Source organism: Podarcis tiliguerta (genome assembly GCF_965153285.1).
Source record: "Podarcis tiliguerta genome assembly, chromosome: 5".
NCBI classification, from domain to species: domain Eukaryota; kingdom Metazoa; phylum Chordata; class Lepidosauria; order Squamata; family Lacertidae; genus Podarcis; species Podarcis tiliguerta.
In genome coordinates this window covers 39,092,236-39,111,154 of record NC_139538.1, presented here as the reverse complement: position 1 = coordinate 39,111,154, position 18,919 = coordinate 39,092,236, and the positions used below count along the sequence as shown (strand labels likewise).

The window sequence follows — 18,919 nt, the reverse complement described above, 5'->3', positions numbered from 1 at the left end:
AACCAATGGTGCACTCAATGGTTTCATGTCGCAGTCTCTCACTTTAATTTTTCTTTGGCTACCTTAAGGTCAGTTACAAAGGGGCTGATAGACGGTAATGTGTATGTATATAAAAGTATACATAAGTTCTGCATTATTGGCCTGAGGTTCCTGTGTTTTTAGGCCATCAGGTGTAGGGCAGGTGGGCATGACTTGGCCTGGAAGGCCTGGTTAGGCTCATAAGGCTAGAGGTTTCCCACTCCTGCATTAGTGAGTGAGGCAGTCATCTCAGGCAGCAGAAGCTGAGTTGCAGATAATGGTAGTGAGATGTTGGAGGACAGAGCTGTGTGCTTCTTGAGTTAGTCTGCTGCCCTCAAATGTGGTGGAGAACAGTGTCCCATTGCCAGTACTGAAAGAAGGTTCAGCTGCCAGTATCGTGGGTTTCTGTATGTGGAATGGAGCAAAGGCACCATCTTGTTCTTTGCATGTTTTCAGCCACGCCAAGCCACTATTTGTAGGTTCTTAAGAAGGGACCAGGCCAAACATTTAATATAAAATGGAATTCTGTGTTATATATCCAAGCTTATTGGACTTGATTTAGGAATCTTTTTATAGGCACACGCACGCAAACACACACCTAGATCCTCCCAGCATACACTTATGTCATTGTAAAATGGTATACTAGAATTGTATTGTGCATGCATTTGTAATTTGCCAAACAAAAAGTTACCTTAAACAGAGGAAAGGGTGACACATTTCTAAAAGCATTGCCAAATGAGTCTGAATGTTGCAAAATGAGTCCTGTGATGTGCAAGGAAATCTTAAAGTGTATCTGTTGCAAAGCAAGCCTCATCGTATTCAGTATACCCAGGTGTGGGTGAACATACTTGCACCCTATATTGATTTTGAAATCTTTGTAATTTCAATAGGACTCTGAAATAATGAAAATGTTTCCTTCCTCCAAGGAGCCAAACAGTGAGCACATGCAGTGGCTTTTGTAGGAATTAATGATGCTTCTAATTTTTAATAGGTGGTGAAAGAACACCATTTCAAGAATCATGACTCAGAGTGTATAAATAGCTCTTCTGAGAGCACAACAAAAGCATTGTCACTGTCTTGCACAGCAGAGTCAGAGTACATGACAGTTTAATGGGTGTTTAGTGCAATAAATAGCTAAATGCATGTGTACCATGAAGCATGTGCTACTTTGCATGAGTTTCAGAGGAGCTGGGGATTTTAGTTGCTACCTTCAGTCTATAATAATATTAAAAAATGCTCCAAAAATACTTGTAGGCAACCTGCAAATAAAAGTCCCACATTTTAAAAAATGTCATGTTGGTATCAGAAGAGAGAACCTCACAGGTATTCCCACCTGTGTGAAGAAAGGAATCTTACCTCCTCCTAAGACATGGCAAATGTGGGGAGACAGCAGGGCCTTGTCAACACTGACCCCATTTTTCTGGATATTTCTGAAGCTCTAACATGCATGTTAACCTTAATAGAAGCTGCAGTTTGTTTACCATGGAATAACTCCCTGGTCCTGAATGGGGTAACTGCCCCTCAAGGACCAGGTGAGCAGCCTGGGAGTCATTTTGGACTCATAGCTGTCCATGTAGGCGCAGGTTAATTCTGTGTCCAGGGCAGCTGTTTACCAGCTCCATCTGGTATGCAGGTTGAGACCCTACCTGCCTGCGGACTGTCTCCCCAGAGTGGTGCATGCTCTAGTTATCTACTGCTTGGACTACTGCAATGCGCTCTACGTGGGGCTACCTTTGAAGGTGACGCGGAAACTACAACTAATCCAGAATATGGCAGCTAGACTGGTGACTGGGAGCGGCTGCCAAGATCACATAACACTGGTTTTGAAAGACCTACATTGGCTCCCAGTACGTTTCCGAGCCCCTTTCAAAGTTCTGGTGCTGACCTTTAAAGCCCTAAACAGCCTCAGTCCAGTGTACCTGAAGGAGCGTGTCCACCCCCATCATTCTGCCCGGACACTGAGGTCCAGCGCCGAGGGCCTTCTGGCAGTTCCCTCACTGCGAAAAGTGAAGTTACATGGAACCAGGCAGAGGGCCTTCTCGGTAGTGGCACCCGCCCTGTGGAACACCCTCCCCACCAGATGCCAAAGGAAAAAACAACTACCAGACTTTTAGGAGACATCTGAAGGCAGCCCTGTTTAGGGAAGCTTTTAATATCTGAAGGACTATTGTATTTTAATATTTTGTTGGAAGCCGCCCAGAGTGGCTGGGGAAACCCAGCCAGATGGGCGGGGTATAAATAATAAGTTGTTGTTGTTGTTGTTTGGGTCTGGACAATAAATCTTGCTTGGTTGGGAAAAATGACATACCCAACAGTGCTAATATGGAATCAACACTACAGTAGTTCTGGGCAGATTTGGAGAGGGGGTAGAGCGCTGGAGGTGGAAAATTAAGCAAGGAAGCAACTCTGTAGCATCTTCCCCTTTGCATCCATTCCACTTCTGCTTTTCACATTTTGGGCTGCAGCTCGATGAGTGTTTGCCGATTGCAGCATGAGTAACATAATTTCATTTCATTTTTTTAAAATAGGTCCAAGAAATTATAGACCTGTCAGCCTTAACCCTAGGGCTAGTGGTAGAAGGGGAAATCTAGATAACATAAAGCAATTTGCAGATTAGAAGTACAAGATCCATAATTTATTTGCAACCAGAAATTAAGTGCTTTAGGAAAAATCTTAAAACTGAGGGCTTGCCTTACAATTAGACTTCAGGGCACCTGGACTCATCACCTTTAAGTCTGATCATGTAAATTAATTTAAGTTATCCATATTTTAACTGTACTCTGCTGATGACAAGCCATGCCAATTAATGGACTGCAAATCTATTGCAAATTCTCTTTTTTAGCCAAGTTCCTTAGGTGTAAAGGTAGTCTCCGCCATTATGGAGCTCTCATTTCACCAATGGTTCTAATGGTAGGAGTGTAATGTAATGGTAGAAGTGTACTGACAGAGGTGTGCGTGTGCATGTTTCAAATTTATTTATGTAAATCAATGACTAGGACAAATATGTTCAGGCATGACAGAGTGCTCCATATGCTTGCTTTTATATACAGTCTTTCTGTCAAAATTTAAGTGTTTTTTAACAACAACTTTGAACTACACTTCCTTTTTATGTTAATTGTTGTGTGATTTTGATGATACTGAAGCTCTAGCATGCATGATATCCTTAATTGAGTTACTTGGGGCAAAACTGCTTTTGCTTGTTAGGAGCTGAAACAAAAATAAAAACAGAGAAAGAAAAGAACAATTGTAATTAAGCATAAATTCGTGCACATATCATTCTAAGCAAGGAGATAAATCTGTGTGGGTGAATGGCTTGTATTGTGTGAATGCTTTTATTGTCATTCTCACAGCTTTTGTTGTGCTGCTTATTGAATCCACTGTAGATGTGAATTATAAATAAAATTTACAAGGAAAAGAAGTACAAATTAGCAATTATAGTGTGGATTGGTTTTGTGTCCTGGCCTATGTTGTACTATACTGACTATATGCTTCTGCAGTATTTGACACAGAGCAAGAATACACCTTAATTTGGGGGGGGGGGGCAATGCTTTCACAACAATATATTTTGAACAAATGCGGCTTAAGATTTGTCTTTTAAATTATGTCAAGGTTTCCCACATGCCTAAGAAAACTCTTTGATGCTTTCATCAACTAAAGTAAGCAACCAAGAGGGAGTCTCTGAAAATTACCTATACACTGAACTGTTATTATGAGTAATTGCATAGCTTCTTGAGAGAAACTTTAAATGGCGCTCTTTACTAACGGAGAAAAGGGCTTGCTATTAATGGAGAAAAGAAATACTTCAGCAATCAGCTGAGAACAGTGGCTCTACATGGCTTTTAATATAGCACATTATTAATATCTATCTTCATGTCCAAAATCTTTCTATAACATTTTCTCGTCTCATTTAGCAAAGGTCCCCTGCAATGTTATTTAGAAGCTTCCTCCTTCCAGCTCACCTGATTATTTCTGTTCAGCATAGTGTTCCTTAATTTTTCTGTAACTTGTCAGTTGTTTCTTATGGGGTGGGTTGTCAAATACTAGCTTCCAGACTTTTATTTTTAAATCATTCATTGCAAAACAGTACTAGTGATTAAAGCCCCTCCCTTCCCCTTGCACTGTTTAAGTCTCAGAGTAATAGCTGGCGACATGAATGCTTGGACTGGGCAACGACACTTGCCAAATATGGGAGAAAATGGGTTTTCCATCAGAAGAGTTTACCTCTTTCCCCATTAGGGACTCTGAAGAGCGCAGAATTAGTAAAATGAGAGCCAGTCTCTTTTTGTCCTTGTTTTTAAGTTCCATCTGTGTATTTGTAATGGGATGGATAGAGATGCAGAAACGGATCTTCCTGCATGTATTGGATGAAAGGGTAACAGTGTGGTAGATTTTTTTATTCTGTCATAGCCAGCAATTTCTTATTTTGAGAACTTCAAAAATTCTCACTAGGCCTGAGAGTGATCACGTGCCGGTCCAATAATAACAATTTTTGAATCACTTGGATTAATACCACCAGTGATAAGAAGAAGAAGAAGAAGAAGAGTTTGGATTTGATATCCTGCCTTTCACTCCCTTTAAGGAGTCTCAAAGCAGCTAACATTCTCCTTTCCCTTCCTCCCCCACAACAAACACTCTGTGAGGTGAGTGGGGCTGAGAGACTTCAAAGAAGTGTGACTGGCCCAAGGTCACCCAGAGCTGCATGTGGAGGAGCGGAGACGCAAACCCGGTTCCCCAGATTACGAGACTACCGCTCTTAACCACTACACCACACTGGCTCTCACACCACACTGGCTCTAGTTCCTACAGATACAGCAGCAGTGTGTGTGGTGGTGCAGATGGGCCACTGCTGCTGCCTGGCTTCCGATCACAATGGCCCTTAGCAGAGGGGAGGGACGAGACGTGGGGCACTCGGTGCTGTGTGGCGTGGCACAGCCCGTTTGACTCTCTTGCTCATGTGTCTGCACAGCACCTCACTCCCTACACCTTGCCCCTCTGTCTCCAATAAGTGCCAACAATATGCCATATTCAGAAGCCAGCAGAGCAGTGGTTTCCCCACCTACTTCACTGCATGGACTGCTACTGTAATTTGAATCCAAGAAAGCAAACAATTGTGTTGAAATAGAAAAGTGGAAGAAGGAATAAACTAGCTGCAATGTTCCCCGAGGATATTTTTCTTCAAGAACCATTTTTGACTTACCTGGAAATCGTTGACACAACAGCACAAGTAATTAGACTCTTCATGGTTATCTCTAAAGCTGCCTACCCAGTTAAACAAAATAACGAAAGTGTGCTGCTCAGAAATGCACTTTAGCTGGAGCGATACTGAGGGCAAGACAATTCGCTAGAAAATGTCACCTGTATGCATGTGCACAGAGGGTATAAAAATTCATTGCAATCTACAAGGGATTTGATTTAAATCTTCTAAATTCAAAACATAGCCCCATGCTCTACAACTGCTTTGTCAAGTCTGGTATCTGATTTGGGGGAGCTCTGGCATGCAGGGTCTCTGAAAAACTGAGTGGGGGTGGATATCCCTTTGGAACTAAAGTCGTGAGATGGAAACTGGAGTTTTCTTGAGTAGGTAGAACAGTAAGGAATTCCCACAAAATATCAAACCTGAAGAAAACAATGCACAAACTGTGGCACCTGTTGTCCTATAAATGGAATCAGAAGTGCAATTTTTACACTTTTGCACCCTACAGTCCAGATATGAATTGTTATGTACTGAAGTTCTCACCCTGGGCCAGCAGGGGGAATACTGTAGATAGTTTTCACTCAGGTCCACATATGCAAATAAGGGATCGAAAGTGAGGTTCAGTGATTGGATAGTTACAGAAAATGGTTACTGTTGCGTTCTAGTGGAGCTCTATATAAGCAGGCTGGCTGAACCCTTCAGTTCTGTTCTGGCCTGTGAATAAACAAGAGCTGTTTGAAGAATCGCTATATCGTCTGATATGTTCACCCACAACTTAACATGGGTGATGCTTGAGTCTGTGCTGATCCACACAACTTACAGTGAAAATTGTGGCAGGCTCCTACAGCGATTGCAGTGGTGTCCTAGGAAGAAGGTACCTGACTTATCTTTGGGACACTTCCTGCTTTTCCTGCCCTACATGCAGCACTCAGCCAGAAGGCTGGGCAAATAGATATCTAGATAGGACCTTGTTTAAGAAGACATGTTCTACCTAGCTCCCCATCCTTGAGTTTTAGATATGGCTGTAAAATCAGGCAGCTCACAGATAAAGCTGATGGCACAGCTCACATAGGAAATGGACCATTTAAGTGTTTCAGATTGACTGGCAATCAAATCTGGGACCTGCATTCTTTAGGACTGACCTGAGAGTGACAGGTAAAAGCTGTGCGAGCGATCTCTGCTGTGGGGGAAAGCAATCATGCTTTTAAAATGTCATTGCATTCTACATGTTACAAACTGTAGCTGAAAACCTTCAAGCATTCCTGACAGCTGGATCTCCATGGAAATACGGCACACTGAAAGAACACAGCTATTTTAAGAACTGGGCTAAAGTTGGGAAGTGTATCTGTGGGAAACAAACTGCGTTAGAGCACTCACAGTAATTTAACAGGGAAATGGCTGGGATAAGTGGTGGGAGTGTGTGGCAAAAGCAGTGATATTTGATCCTGAGTCTCCTCTCAATCAGATATGACCTTTCTAGGCAAAAAGCAGCAGGAAAGAAAGAAAACTGATTGTCCTTAATATATATTTCAGGTGGCAGTTTGAAAGATTCCTAATCGATCTGCCAGTTGGCTGTTTACCTTCTTCTTTTCAAAGCCAACAGTGTATTAGTAGGGCTATTTATAGATATAATGTTACTGGTACTGAGCCAAAACTACACGTTTTGTGAGAGATTCATGGTTAATACCTTTCTCAGAAGAGCTGACTTTTGTGATCTGTGGGGTCTCTAAGATTCCCCATATCCCTCATTCCTCCAGAAACTACTTCCCCATAGCTCTACAATTTATTTCCCCATACTTCCCCCCAAGTTGTGTAAGCAAATCAAATAAATTTTAAATGAATATTGATCACCATGGGGGGGGTGTCAATTAGTTTAAAAGCCATTACTTAGGAGGCTTATGGAGATATTAAATAATGAAATAATGAGTGCTAGCAAGAGGCCACAAATGCTCAGCAGAGCTGGGAACTGATAGCACAGATGACAGCAGTTGGTTGAACCATGACAATATATAGCTAGCTGTGATCTTGATGCATTCAATTTATTTTGAAGTGGCATTCCATTTACCTAATTTCCCTTAATTTCAACACAACTTTTGATTCCCTCCAAATCAGCTAGAAGGGCTGTGCTGTCAAGGCGTTGGCTAGTCAATGTTGGTCCCACAAAAGATAGCATTCCCCTCTGAAGGAGCAGATATGTAGCTTGGGGGTCCTTCTGTATCCATCATGGTTGCTTCAGTCGCTGAGTGCCTTCCCTTCCTTTTGGCTGGTGGTCTAGCTATGCCTAGATAGTAATAGACTAATTTATGTTGTCTATGCTATGGTAACCTCTAGGTTAGTAAAGCAGCTAATTATTATTATTAATAATTTTCATGCCAGTCATTTAATTCCTGGTGTTCACACTACATTTTCTGTTAATGTAACTTTTACATAGCCCATTAGGTAAGTTAACACACTCTCTGCATGGAGGAGAGGGAAGATCGCTGCCTTTTCCTTTCCCTACCTTGGCCCTCAGATCCTCTCTACCGGTATGGGGGCGTGGCATTAGCTAGTACTGTGAGTCTGCCCCTCAAATGCTTTACCTAGAAATGTGGCAGTCCCACTTAACAAGGAAGACTGGCTACAGGGCTAGGTCTGGGAGATCACCTGAATGATGTGGGATAAGAAAGAGGGACAGGAAACTGTCCTCCTGTGAATTTCATTACATTGCATGCCTTAGGATGCAAGCCAATCCATTTCACAAAAAGTTGGAGAAGTGCTCCAGGGATAGGTTTATGATGGTTAGCCTGATGCCTGTTGGAAATCCACAGGCAGGACCCAAGCACAAGAACACTCTCCCCTCCTTTGGCTTCCAGCAACTGGCTTGCAGAAGCATGCTGCTTCCTACTGTAGAGGCATAGATAGCACAACTAGCATAGCCTTCGATAATCCGCTCCTCCATGCTTCTGTTCCATCATGCAGAACCAGCTTTTCTCAAGTTCAGCCATGGAGACAAAACAATTCATTTGGATAGAACATGGCAAGCGTGCTTCCCAACACCCAAATAATGCTACACCTGTATTTACTTACTTGATCATTCAGTATATTTTATATCCAACTTCTCTCCCAAGGCAGTGCACCCTGAGCACCCAGGTGGCAGCTGCAGACCCTTTATAATTATCAGCACATAAAAACAAATTATCTTTTTTTTAATTTTAGCAACACATTTTAACAAAGTAGGCATTAGAAACTGCACAATTTTATGACAAAACTGTGCACGAGGGTCTGAGAGAGACAAGTAAAAAGTAACTAAACATTATCGCTGACATCATGTTCAATGAAGGCAGCCTGTATCTAATGCCACTAAAACAACCAGGAAGACATTCTACTCTGCAGTAGGATTGACTTGTTAAAAAATGCTAGACTAACTTCTAGTGGTCATTTTAATTTGCTTCACATTTGTACTTAAAAATTATATTTAAAAAAAACCTCCACATTCTTTCCTACTTACTAATAAAAAAACCACGAGGACAGATCAGATTGCTAAGGCTCTTCTGGTATTAATAGCTAGGGATTTTTCTGTACCTACTAAGGAGCCCCTTTATCCCAATCCATGCTACCCATCAAACTAATTGGAAGAAAAACTCGGTGGCAGATTACTATTAATAGACCTGCAGTTTCAAGGGACACACATACTACCAGAAAATCCATACTCTTTCTGCCCTAATCCTGTGAAAAATACAAAGTTATAGCACTTTTGACAGCATTGTTTGTTCTTGCTTTTCCACTCCACTGAGGGGAGGAATGCCATGAAGCTCTGCCAATTTCAAGATGGTTCCTGCTGAGAAAGAATTGCCCTCATTCAGGTTTGAAATACAGTAACCTACAAGCTTGTGTATGCAGAGCACTTTTTGGATGTACCTAACTTGTGCTTTTCTCCTTTTCCCATCCTTAGTACCTTTTGTAACACAAATGTTCACAACTCCTTTGCTCTCAAAAGAATTACCAAAGCTGCAATGTAAAAAATCTATTATTATTATTTTAACCATTACGGCATTTGCCGGTATCGGACATCTTCGTGTATCTTCGTCTAAAGAAGTCTTGCATGATGTCTCAGGAGATGTGTACTGATAGATAGAGATTATCTCTTTCAAAAAATTAAAAAGAATTCCAGGACTTTGTGAACCAGATCAGAGGATACAGACATAAACTCTCGGAAATGTCCATGCAGGTTCACTTCAGGACTCGTTTCAAGATCTCATCTGTGAAGTTGTTGTTCACTGCGAAGACAAAAAGAACATCCACTCTTCAGCTTACCTACAGAATAATTATATAGCATTTACACTGCCCAAAGGCAAGGACCCTACATCTTAACCTAATTCTAAATGTTAAGCCAGGCTCTCCACCAAGACATTGTTTGCCTCAAGCAATATCTGCCTTGTAGATGACACTAGGAGCCATTTTTGGTGGATGCATTTTGCATTAAGCCCAAGTTACTGTTTGTTTTGCAGAAGCACTATCTGTATCTGCTCTGGTGATGCTCTTGTGTAATACCTCAGCAGGTATTGTATCTCTGCGCAAAGGGACCCTCAGATATAAGACTTTAGCTCCTAAAGTTTTAAGCAGCCAACAAATACTTAACAGTTGTCTCTGATGCCATTGAGGCATACAGCTAAAAAGTATTCTCCTTTATCTTCTTCCCGCTACCCCAAAGCTACCAGTGCAGCAGAAGACCTGAAATTGATTGGCTTGCAATCAGGATCTTCTCTAAAATCAAGGAAAGGATCAACATCAGCACTTTAGCAGGGTGCATTATCCTGAACCTAAACTCGCTGCCTGTTACTACTAACATGTTTTTCAAAATAAGTTTTAACCATTGTGTCTCCGGTTATCAGTCTAATATTTGCATTATTAGTTTATTCACAAACCAAAACCACTTTGTTCTTTAGTGGTAAATGAATTGGACTCTCATTTACCACCCAAAGGATTAAGTGGGTTTGGGTTTAGGGAACTGACTGCTTTTAATGAAAGGGCAAGTGTTACGCTGGTTTTATTGTAAGTATTGGTATGGTTTTATTAGGTTTTATATATGCATATACAGTAGCATATACTTCTATCAACTTTTTTATGATCCCTGTAAGCCGCCTTGAGTCCTGACATGGAAAAAGGTGGGATAAATATATAATAATTATTATAAAGTAACGAAAAATGCAAACACTGGTGGTAAATGAGAGTCAAACCGTTTGGTTCTGTGTGGCCTTACAGCAAAAGTAATCACCAAAGCACGGCAGCATCTTGCCCCAATTAAAATTTGGCCCCAAAACTTCAGCAGGCTGTTGAAGCACATTTTCAACAAATGGTAAATCCCTTTCACTACAATGATAACAACACTTCTAATAATTGCAATGCATCACACTGGCTTACAACAACAAAAAGCAAAGACAGTAGCTCAGTGGCAGAGCACCCGCTTGTTATGCAAATAGCCCCAGGTTCAGCCCACAGCATCTTCATGTAGGGCTGGGAAAAATCTCTGCCTGAAGCGCACTGCATAGCAGCTGCCACTTCCTGCAGCCCTATCCTAAACGTACCGGCATCGTTGTCCGGCTTACAGGTCCACTGTCGTTTTGGTGCTTTCTGTGGTGTGGAAGTTCTGAGCTGTCTCGGTAATCTTTTCCCTTGGTGTTCTGCATGTCAAGCACCACTTGACTCTTGGATGGAAGAGGTGGTTTGCTGTGTCCTACTTCAGACCTTGAGAATTTGACAGGTTTCTTCAGTGGTGGCACTAGGGGGTCTAAGTTGGAACAGGGCTTCTGCTTGCCAAAAGTCTTTTCAGGCACTGCAGTCTTTCCCTCGGATTGGGTGGAATAGGTGTGACAACGAACTCTGGATGCAGGGACTGGGAAGGGTGGGGAGGACTGCTGCTTGTATGCCGATTTGCTACTGTCAGGCTCCGGTAACTTGGGGAAAGAGAAGCTCAGGTCAGGGATATTTGGGAGCTCTTTTCGAGACATCTTGGAGAATTCCTGCTCTCTCTTGGACGGCACTTTGTCCTTGGTTTTTGCAAAGTCATATAGTGGGTTATCAATCATCTCTGGTTTAGGGTACATGTCATCTGGTAGAAACGGCTCTATCATGCTTTTCCTCACCTCGGCATACCTGCAATGGGAAAGGAGTGGGGGAAATATCAAAGGGAAAGCAAGGACAGGTTAAACCAAAGAAATTAAAAGAGGCGGGGAAGTAATCAAAATGACTGTGATAAAATACATGAGAATAAAATGCTGGTGAAGACTGAACTTTATACAGTAGCAGTGGTATTAAAAACCTGTTCACCACCACGACAGTGCTTAGATTTTAAAAAGTGCCTTCAGCTGGGCTGGAAATGATTTGTTGAAATTAGATGTACCAACTATGCACTTCAGAGAAGTTACTGTGTCTGCCTACCAGGAAGGTGGTGATGCTGGTGGCACCTCACTTAATATTTTCTAGTTTCTGTGGTCCATGGGTAGAGAATCTGATGTCCTTGAAATGTTGGACTATAGCCAGTTGTCTAGAATAATAGGAACAACTGGAGTGTCATAAGTTCCCAATCGCTTTTAACACCTGGCACCTACAGCCCAGCCAATCTCTCAAACGCCGATGAATTACTCTGCTAAAGAGCAGGTGAATGAGGAGGAATTAGAACATCTCTAGAGGCTGTGCAAAAACTCACACTTGATCTTTTCGATGAGTTGTAGACTGAGTGGGTGCTCTTGGAGATCCGGGTGACTGGGTGGAAGGCGTGGTGGGAGACTCTAGTCCCATCAGACAAGTGCTGTCTTTGGATTGTAGGTCATAGTTCCACGCAGCAGGCAGTTGGTCTGGTGAAGGGATCTGCTTAAGTTGGCCTGTTGCAGGGAATTGTTGAGAGGCAGCCGCCATCCGTAAGAAGCTGGGATTATTGATATCTGTGGCCACTGTACTTCTGAGGAGAAAGAGTTGCGGAAGGCAGAAAATCAGTCAGAATACAGAGTTAGAGAAGCGAAACCCAACCCTTAGCATAGAATATCAGTAGCTGGGAAGTGCAGCTGGGCATGTTGCACTCATGTCCAGTTTATAAGCTGGCTGGCCACTGTGAGAACAGGATGCTGGACTAGATGGGCCACTGGCCTCATCCAGCAGTCTTGTGTTCTTAATACAAAGTTAGAGAAGCAAGGTTTTTATCTAGAGCAGCTTTTCCCAACCTGGTGCTCTCCAGATGGTCTGAACTCAGCTCCCTATCAGGCCCAGCCACCACAACCAATGGTCAAGGGTGCTGGGAGTTGGGAGTCTAGAAATATTTGGAGGCTGACTGCATTTCCAGGCTCCTCTTCTAGGCAGGAAGAATTCTTTAGTGCACACAGCAAAGCACATTAAGATAAAAATCACTACCGCAAAGGATCAGTCTTGCTCGGTTCATCTAGAGAAGTTGTCGCCGTTCCTCGATAGCGGGCAATAGCTGCTGCTTCTTTGGCCATTATGTGAGTAGATTTTCTGCTGGAACAAGGCTCCCTTTCAGGGGAAGACAGTGCGTTAGTAGGTTCCATAATCTGATAATTTTCAAACATAATGGTAGCATTTTCTCCATGCAGCCATTTTTCACATCTGTTACTTTATTTGGAGATAATTTTCAATGCTCTTATTATATTCTCTTGATGTGCTGGGGAATAATACATGTAAACAACTTTCTTGTTTATTCTGCAATGCACACAAGCTCTGGCAGATCCATATCTGCCTGAGGGCACGTCACCAGCCAACATGTCAGTCATCTTTGCACACATAAATTAACTGCCTTTATCCTACCTATTCATCGGCTCCCACTCTTTGGCATAGTCTACAGAGCTTGAGACCCTCACTGGTTTCTGGCCAGCAGCCTCATCCCGTTCAATCTTCACAAAGTCTAGAGGAAAGACACAAAAGAAATATAACAGTGCTTAGGGCTGCAGTACAAGGTTGTAACATTTAGGTTCTAAATCCCTGAGATGCAGTCTCCAACTAAACGGTTCCACAAGCACAAGGAATTGTAGCCATGCAATGGAACTTCCTCAGCCTCTCCTCCCCCTGTGTGACTCCTAAAACTCTTCCAGGGGTCCCAACAGGCGGGTTTCAAGACTAGGCTCATCTGCCTCATTCTCTAGTAGAATTTGGGTGGTTAGCTGAATTCATCTCCCCTCACTGCCTACATAGGCCTGAGAGGGTCTCTGTACTTGTTAAGAGTTACATAAATGAAAAAATAAAATAAAAATCCATTCATCCTAGTGTAACATGAGGGTGGGGTGGGCAGTGCCATTCTCTTGGCAGTACCAGGGCAAAGATGAAGCAATGTAGTGAAGGGGGCAGGTGAGCTCCAGGGCTGGCACTGCAAATAATAATCATATAATAATAAAATTTTATTTATATCCCGCCCTCTCTGCTGAAACCGAAGCCCAGTTCCTCAGTCCTCACCACCACCAACTCTCCTTGCCCCATCTCTGTCATGATGAGCACATTGCTGCCAGGAAAACATCACTGTCTCCACTACCCCTCACAAGCTACAGTAACATTGTGAGAACCACAACTAGTGAAATGGCGCTATGCTGGAGCCACTGGCACTGTAGAGACAGGAACAGCTGCACCTTGGAAAAAGTCCCCCTCCAAGTATCTCTTGAAGGTACAGATTGAATATTCAAAAAGGTTTGATATCTGCAGGTCTTTCCAAGCACTATAAGGCATTTAAACAAAGAGATTTCTTTTTCTCAAGAAGAAAGAAAGCATAGCTACTTCTCTTCCATGAATGATATTCGATATCAATGCTTTTCTATCAGGATTTTAATTCTATTTCGATTACGTTTGGCATCCGGCTCAACAATGCCAAAGACCACTAATGTTTTCAAAAAGACAACAGCTATCTTTGCATTTTAGAGCCAATTTGGTACCCATTTTTCAACATATCTGATGAAAAGGAGGAGGAGAGGGAGAGAGAGAGATCTGCTCCCAGAGCCTGATCAGCAATCACATTTAATCTTTTAAAAATTAAATACTACACCCTGGATTGCGATTGGCACCACAGCACATGGGGATGTTGAAACCTTCCCACCCCAGCCAAATTCTCAGTAGAAATCACACACAGCTCCTTGCACTTGCAGCAATTAGTACTAGAGGTAGGGGAACATAGAAAAAAAATCTTTTCAAATGCTTATGACCAGAATCATTCTTCAGGATTTTCACAGTGGTGACGGCTCTTCTCTTTCACACATTGATATTCCCATGACAAGGAGATTATCTCCATATCTCCCTTCAAATATCAAAATGTCTAAAGGGCATTGTGGGTTTTCCTCCTCATTCTAATTGCTCTGCATGGGGGGGTGTTATTTTTTACCAATATAGGTGCTGGGGAGCGAAAATTTAAGCCACCCCTCCCTTGTGTACTGTGGTGCTGATGACAACCCCCTGCCCACCCACCCCCAGCACATGCCTGATATTAAAATTTTAAAAGCCTATGACATGGTTTCTAATCACATCATTCATATAATACAGAGTGAAAATAAAGCAGAAGCATGTGAAATCTATATTGCTGACCGTCAGGTAGAGGGCTCCCTCTCGCTGTTCATTTGGTTGGAAGCAGGAAAGAAGAGCTATAACTTTATTCTGTAGATCTCCTGTATATTTGTTTATACCACAGTGTGGGGGCAGGAATTACTTTTCAACCCCAAAAGCCGCAGTGGTTTGTTTTTTTAATGCTTAAACACTCCATTATCAGAGTCAATCTTCAGGATCTTCACAATAAGGTTTCTTCACACACTGATACTTTCCTTACAAGGAGAATACCTTCACACAGGAAAACATCTCTTCATATATATATATATATATATATATATATATATATATATAGGGCAACGTGAGATTCTCCCCTGCCACGTATATGCGATTTTAGCAGACAAAGACTCATGCTACCCGTCACATATTTTCTGCTTATGGATGTAACACACAAACAATGGTTTTGTGAATGAACCTTGGATTCATGGCCTCCCTAATCCCGTCTCCTCTGCTGGTGCAGCTATGAGAAGAAGATCAGAAGCATTCACTTCATTATATATTATTTTTAACTAACGGGTGCTTTGCATTATGTCTGAACCCAGAAAAATTGTGGTTAGGCTTAACTATGGATTACCAAAACAAGTCAACTTCAAGCTGTGGTTTATGAAGCTGGTTTATTTTCATAAAACCTTAGTTAAGATTAGCCACTGTTTAGGGTTTGGGCATAACACTAAACTATGGTTAACTGAAAATGAAGTGAACACTGATCTTCTTGCAGACAGGCTGAAACAGGAGAGGAGGGAGCCCATGAGCCCACTGTTTGTTCATGTAACTTGCCTTACCATATAGTTTTTCTCTCTGTTTCCCTTCAGATGTTTGCAGCTTGAATTCGCCTTGGAAGATGCCTGTTTTTTCCCCATGGTGTGTGAGCATAGTTTGGATTGGGACTTGGGATTCTGTAGCTCCACTTCGAAGGGCAATGCAGCCTTCACCTAGAGAAAGATAAGGGAACAGATAATGCCAGAAGGACAGGTTTGCCCAGGCAACTTGTTGGAGGGAGACTGGATAAATCCATAGCAATTATGTTCCACAGTCCTCAGCAATACTTAAAATTACATTTTAAAAATATATGCTGTTGTAAAACGTTGCTATCGTAGAAAAGAGATCCTAGAAACCTAGAAATTAATACACGCATTTTCTCCCACACATTAAACAACTTTGTGGGGAGGGGGAAATGTAAGGAGAGGTTGACTCATGTATAAGCTTTAGAGGCAAAGTCTTACCATAGGATTCATCACTATCTGATGATTTAATGCTGATCAGAATGTGCTGGTCTAGCAGGTACTCTGGATCTGAAATAATTGGAGTCAGCTGCAAGAGAAAGCTCAGAAACGTCAGTAATATCAGAGAGGGGACTGTATATACAATATCTATGCCAGAAAGTAGCACATTTCCCTTACAAATGCAATTGTGTTAAAGTTAGCCTCTGTAGTCAGTCAAAGCTTATGCCATCAAAGCTCAGAGTACTACAGGACTCCTTGCTATGGTTTTTGTTACCCTTTGGGAAATTGCAATTAAAGTTGCTATCCTACTTGCGCTTTCATAGGAGCGAGTCCTATTGTGATCAGGGGATTGACTCTCAAGAAACAATGTTTAGGATCTCAGCCTAAGGGTAATATCAGAGCTGCTTTTGAATTCCAGGGTTACAATTTTTTACTTGCTGAACAAAAATTACAAGGACTGAAGGACCTACACTTGATGGTGCATTGTAGCCAGTCCTGGATCTCCGATTACTACATTTAGATAACATACAAGTTTTCTGATATGTTCATATGTTGCATTTTAGGTGTACATGCTTATAAATGTACACCTAAAAATATGGGACGTGAAGGAGCTCTCAGAGGAAGGAATGGTGGAAATCCTGTAAGGTACAGAGCTAGTGCAGTGTGAAAGAGACAAAGCTGGAAGTCCCCAGTCTGAGCCTTGCCTCTGTGAGATGAAGTCACAAGGTCGTCCTAGGTAGAGATGTCAGGAAATGTGAAGACCTTGGAGGGTTGCTGAAAACACCTGTACACCTAAAAGATAATCTTATTCCCTGTAGAGGGCATTCTGCAGATACCATCTTATCGGGAAGACTGTTTCACACCATGTTGGAATCAGGCCTTTAGTGTGGCATTACCTTCCCTTTGGAACTCCTTCCCACTTGATAGCAGAAAGATGTCTTCTCTGTTGTCATTTCAGCACCTGCTGAAGGCGTTCCTTCTAATCAAGGACAAGCCTTCTAAAATATTTATCCCAATTGATTTCTCTTGGATTTGAGTAGCTTTTATGCATGTGCTGCTATTGTTTCAAACTGCTTTTATTTTTATATTTGTTTTTAACTGATTTTATATGTGCAGCTCTTTAAGCTATTTTTATCTATGCAACTATTATACATGCTGTGTAACCCTAATCTTCGTAGGACGTGATTTAATAATAATAAATAAAAATAATAAAATAATAATTAACTAAGTTATGTGACATGCTTTGAACATTAAAACACACTATATAAATGCCAAGCAAATGTATTAGCGTATCTCTGTCTGCCTTCTAAGAAACCACTGGTACGATTCTTTCTGACATTAATTAATGACTTAGGATGATTTGCATGTGCACTTCTGATATCACAACTCTAAAGCAATTGTAAGTTAAAATATAACATTTTCAATGAGACACAGTTAACACTGTGATAAAAGAATGCTAGAATTTCCCTGATGATATTACAACACATGTATTAGCAAAGGTGGAAACAAATATTCCAGTTGACCAACAATGGTTTTCAAGGAAGAAATCCCTGTTATTTGAAGCTACATCATATAATCTCTTTCATTTTGTAGCTGCTTTAATATATTCTTCAGGTTTTTAGAACATCTGATTACAAATACGGGTTCTGTATCTGAAAGCGATGCCCAACTACAGTTTCTGAACTGAAAATCTGTGAAGGTGAGACCATGTGTGGCCATCACAGGGTGTCATCATCGTAACATCTTGTTAAAGTAGAAGGGAGAATCAGCCATAAGGTCTTGTCCCTTCTTATGCTTGTTATGTAGGAGTCTGGAATGTAACACACCACAAACGGCTAACTGGGGCTACTAGATTTCTCTTGGCATCCCTTAGCTGCAAGTCCTTTTAAGGACACCAGCTGGAATGTCATTTCAACATGTTCTTCCAAACTATTTAATTACCCATATGTTCATTTAGTATAAGTATTTGGAGCAGGGCCCCTAAGAAAGCATTCTATTGCCTATCTAGAAGAGAGAGAGAAATTCAAAAATTGGGAGGTCTGAGCCTTTGATTATGTGGAATCATAAAACCTTAGTGTTAGAATGGATCTGCACTGTGGGTTGTTGAAGAAGATCTAGAAGTTTTTCTCCCAAGTAGGACTCCTGTTTTGGGGGAACTGCATTTTCACAGCAGTCAAATCTCAAAATGTTGGTGCAAGGAAAATGCAACTTTCACCCCAACCTTTCACCCCAACACTTAGACGCACTGGGAAGTGCTCATCAAGAGTGACTCATGACATACAGTAATAATTTATGTAACTGTATTGTGTACCTTGTTGTACCTTTTATTTCAGTATACCCTCCATCTGGCCCTGCAATCTTAAAATGCTTCCCTGCTTTAGCACTCAAGCAACGGGGAGAGTGCTTGCTGAACTAACAAAAGTGGTGCTATACACTCTTGAGAGTCCCATGGACTGCAAGAAGATCAAACGCATCCATTCTTAAGGAAATCAGCCCTGAGTACTCACTGGAAGGACAGATCGTGAAGCTGAGGCGCCAATACTTTGGCCACCTCATGAGAAGAGAAAACTCCCTGGAAAAGACCCTGACGTTGGGAAAGATTGAGGGCACAAGGAGAAGGGGACGACAGAGGGTGAGATGGTTGGACAGTGTTCTCGAAGCTACAAACACGAGTCTGACCAAACTGTGGGAGGCAGTGAAATACAGAAGTGCCTGGCATGCTCTGGTCCATGGGGTCACGAAGAGTCGGACACGACTAAACGACTAAACAACAACACACTCAGCAAAACGACCTTGCAATTTTGAGGATTTCCCCCCTAATTATTTTTTAAACTTCCTGTGCACCTCCTCCTCTGCTGCTGAATGTTAAAAAAGAATTTGGTCAATTCCACTTCCCTCCTGTTCAGCAGCAGGGAAG

The 18,919-nt window shown here is 41.9% G+C and overlaps 1 protein-coding gene and 1 long non-coding RNA gene across 3 annotated transcripts in view; one reads left to right on the top strand and one right to left on the bottom strand.

Annotated features, from left to right (window-relative positions):
• Nucleotides 1–600: 600 nt before the first annotated feature.
• On the top strand, nt 601–3,446 carry LOC310678906. Its single transcript, XR_014512021.1, has 2 exons — nt 601–1,308; nt 1,342–3,446. It is a non-coding gene; the product is annotated as an uncharacterized lncRNA (long non-coding RNA).
• A 4,936-nt stretch (nt 3,447–8,382) lies between these two features.
• The window catches only part of INPP5D (inositol polyphosphate-5-phosphatase D), a 57,397-nt gene continuing 46,860 nt past the window's right edge, over nt 8,383–18,919 (bottom strand). The window contains exons 22-28 of one of the 2 annotated variants that reach the window (XR_014511984.1): nt 16,003–16,090; nt 15,562–15,711; nt 13,007–13,103; nt 12,596–12,715; nt 11,898–12,149; nt 9,595–11,344; nt 8,383–9,563 (exon numbers count right to left, since the gene is read on the bottom strand). Coding sequence is in view for 1 of the 2 variants with exons in the window: in XM_083443194.1 (XP_083299320.1) it covers nt 9,466–9,468; nt 10,777–11,344; nt 11,898–12,149; nt 12,596–12,715; nt 13,007–13,103; nt 15,562–15,711; nt 16,003–16,090 (1,278 nt within the window). In the remaining variant the exon portion in view is untranslated. The remainder of the gene's footprint in view (nt 9,564–9,594; nt 11,345–11,897; nt 12,150–12,595; nt 12,716–13,006; nt 13,104–15,561; nt 15,712–16,002; nt 16,091–18,919) is intronic. The other variant, XM_083443194.1, reaches the window with a different exon arrangement.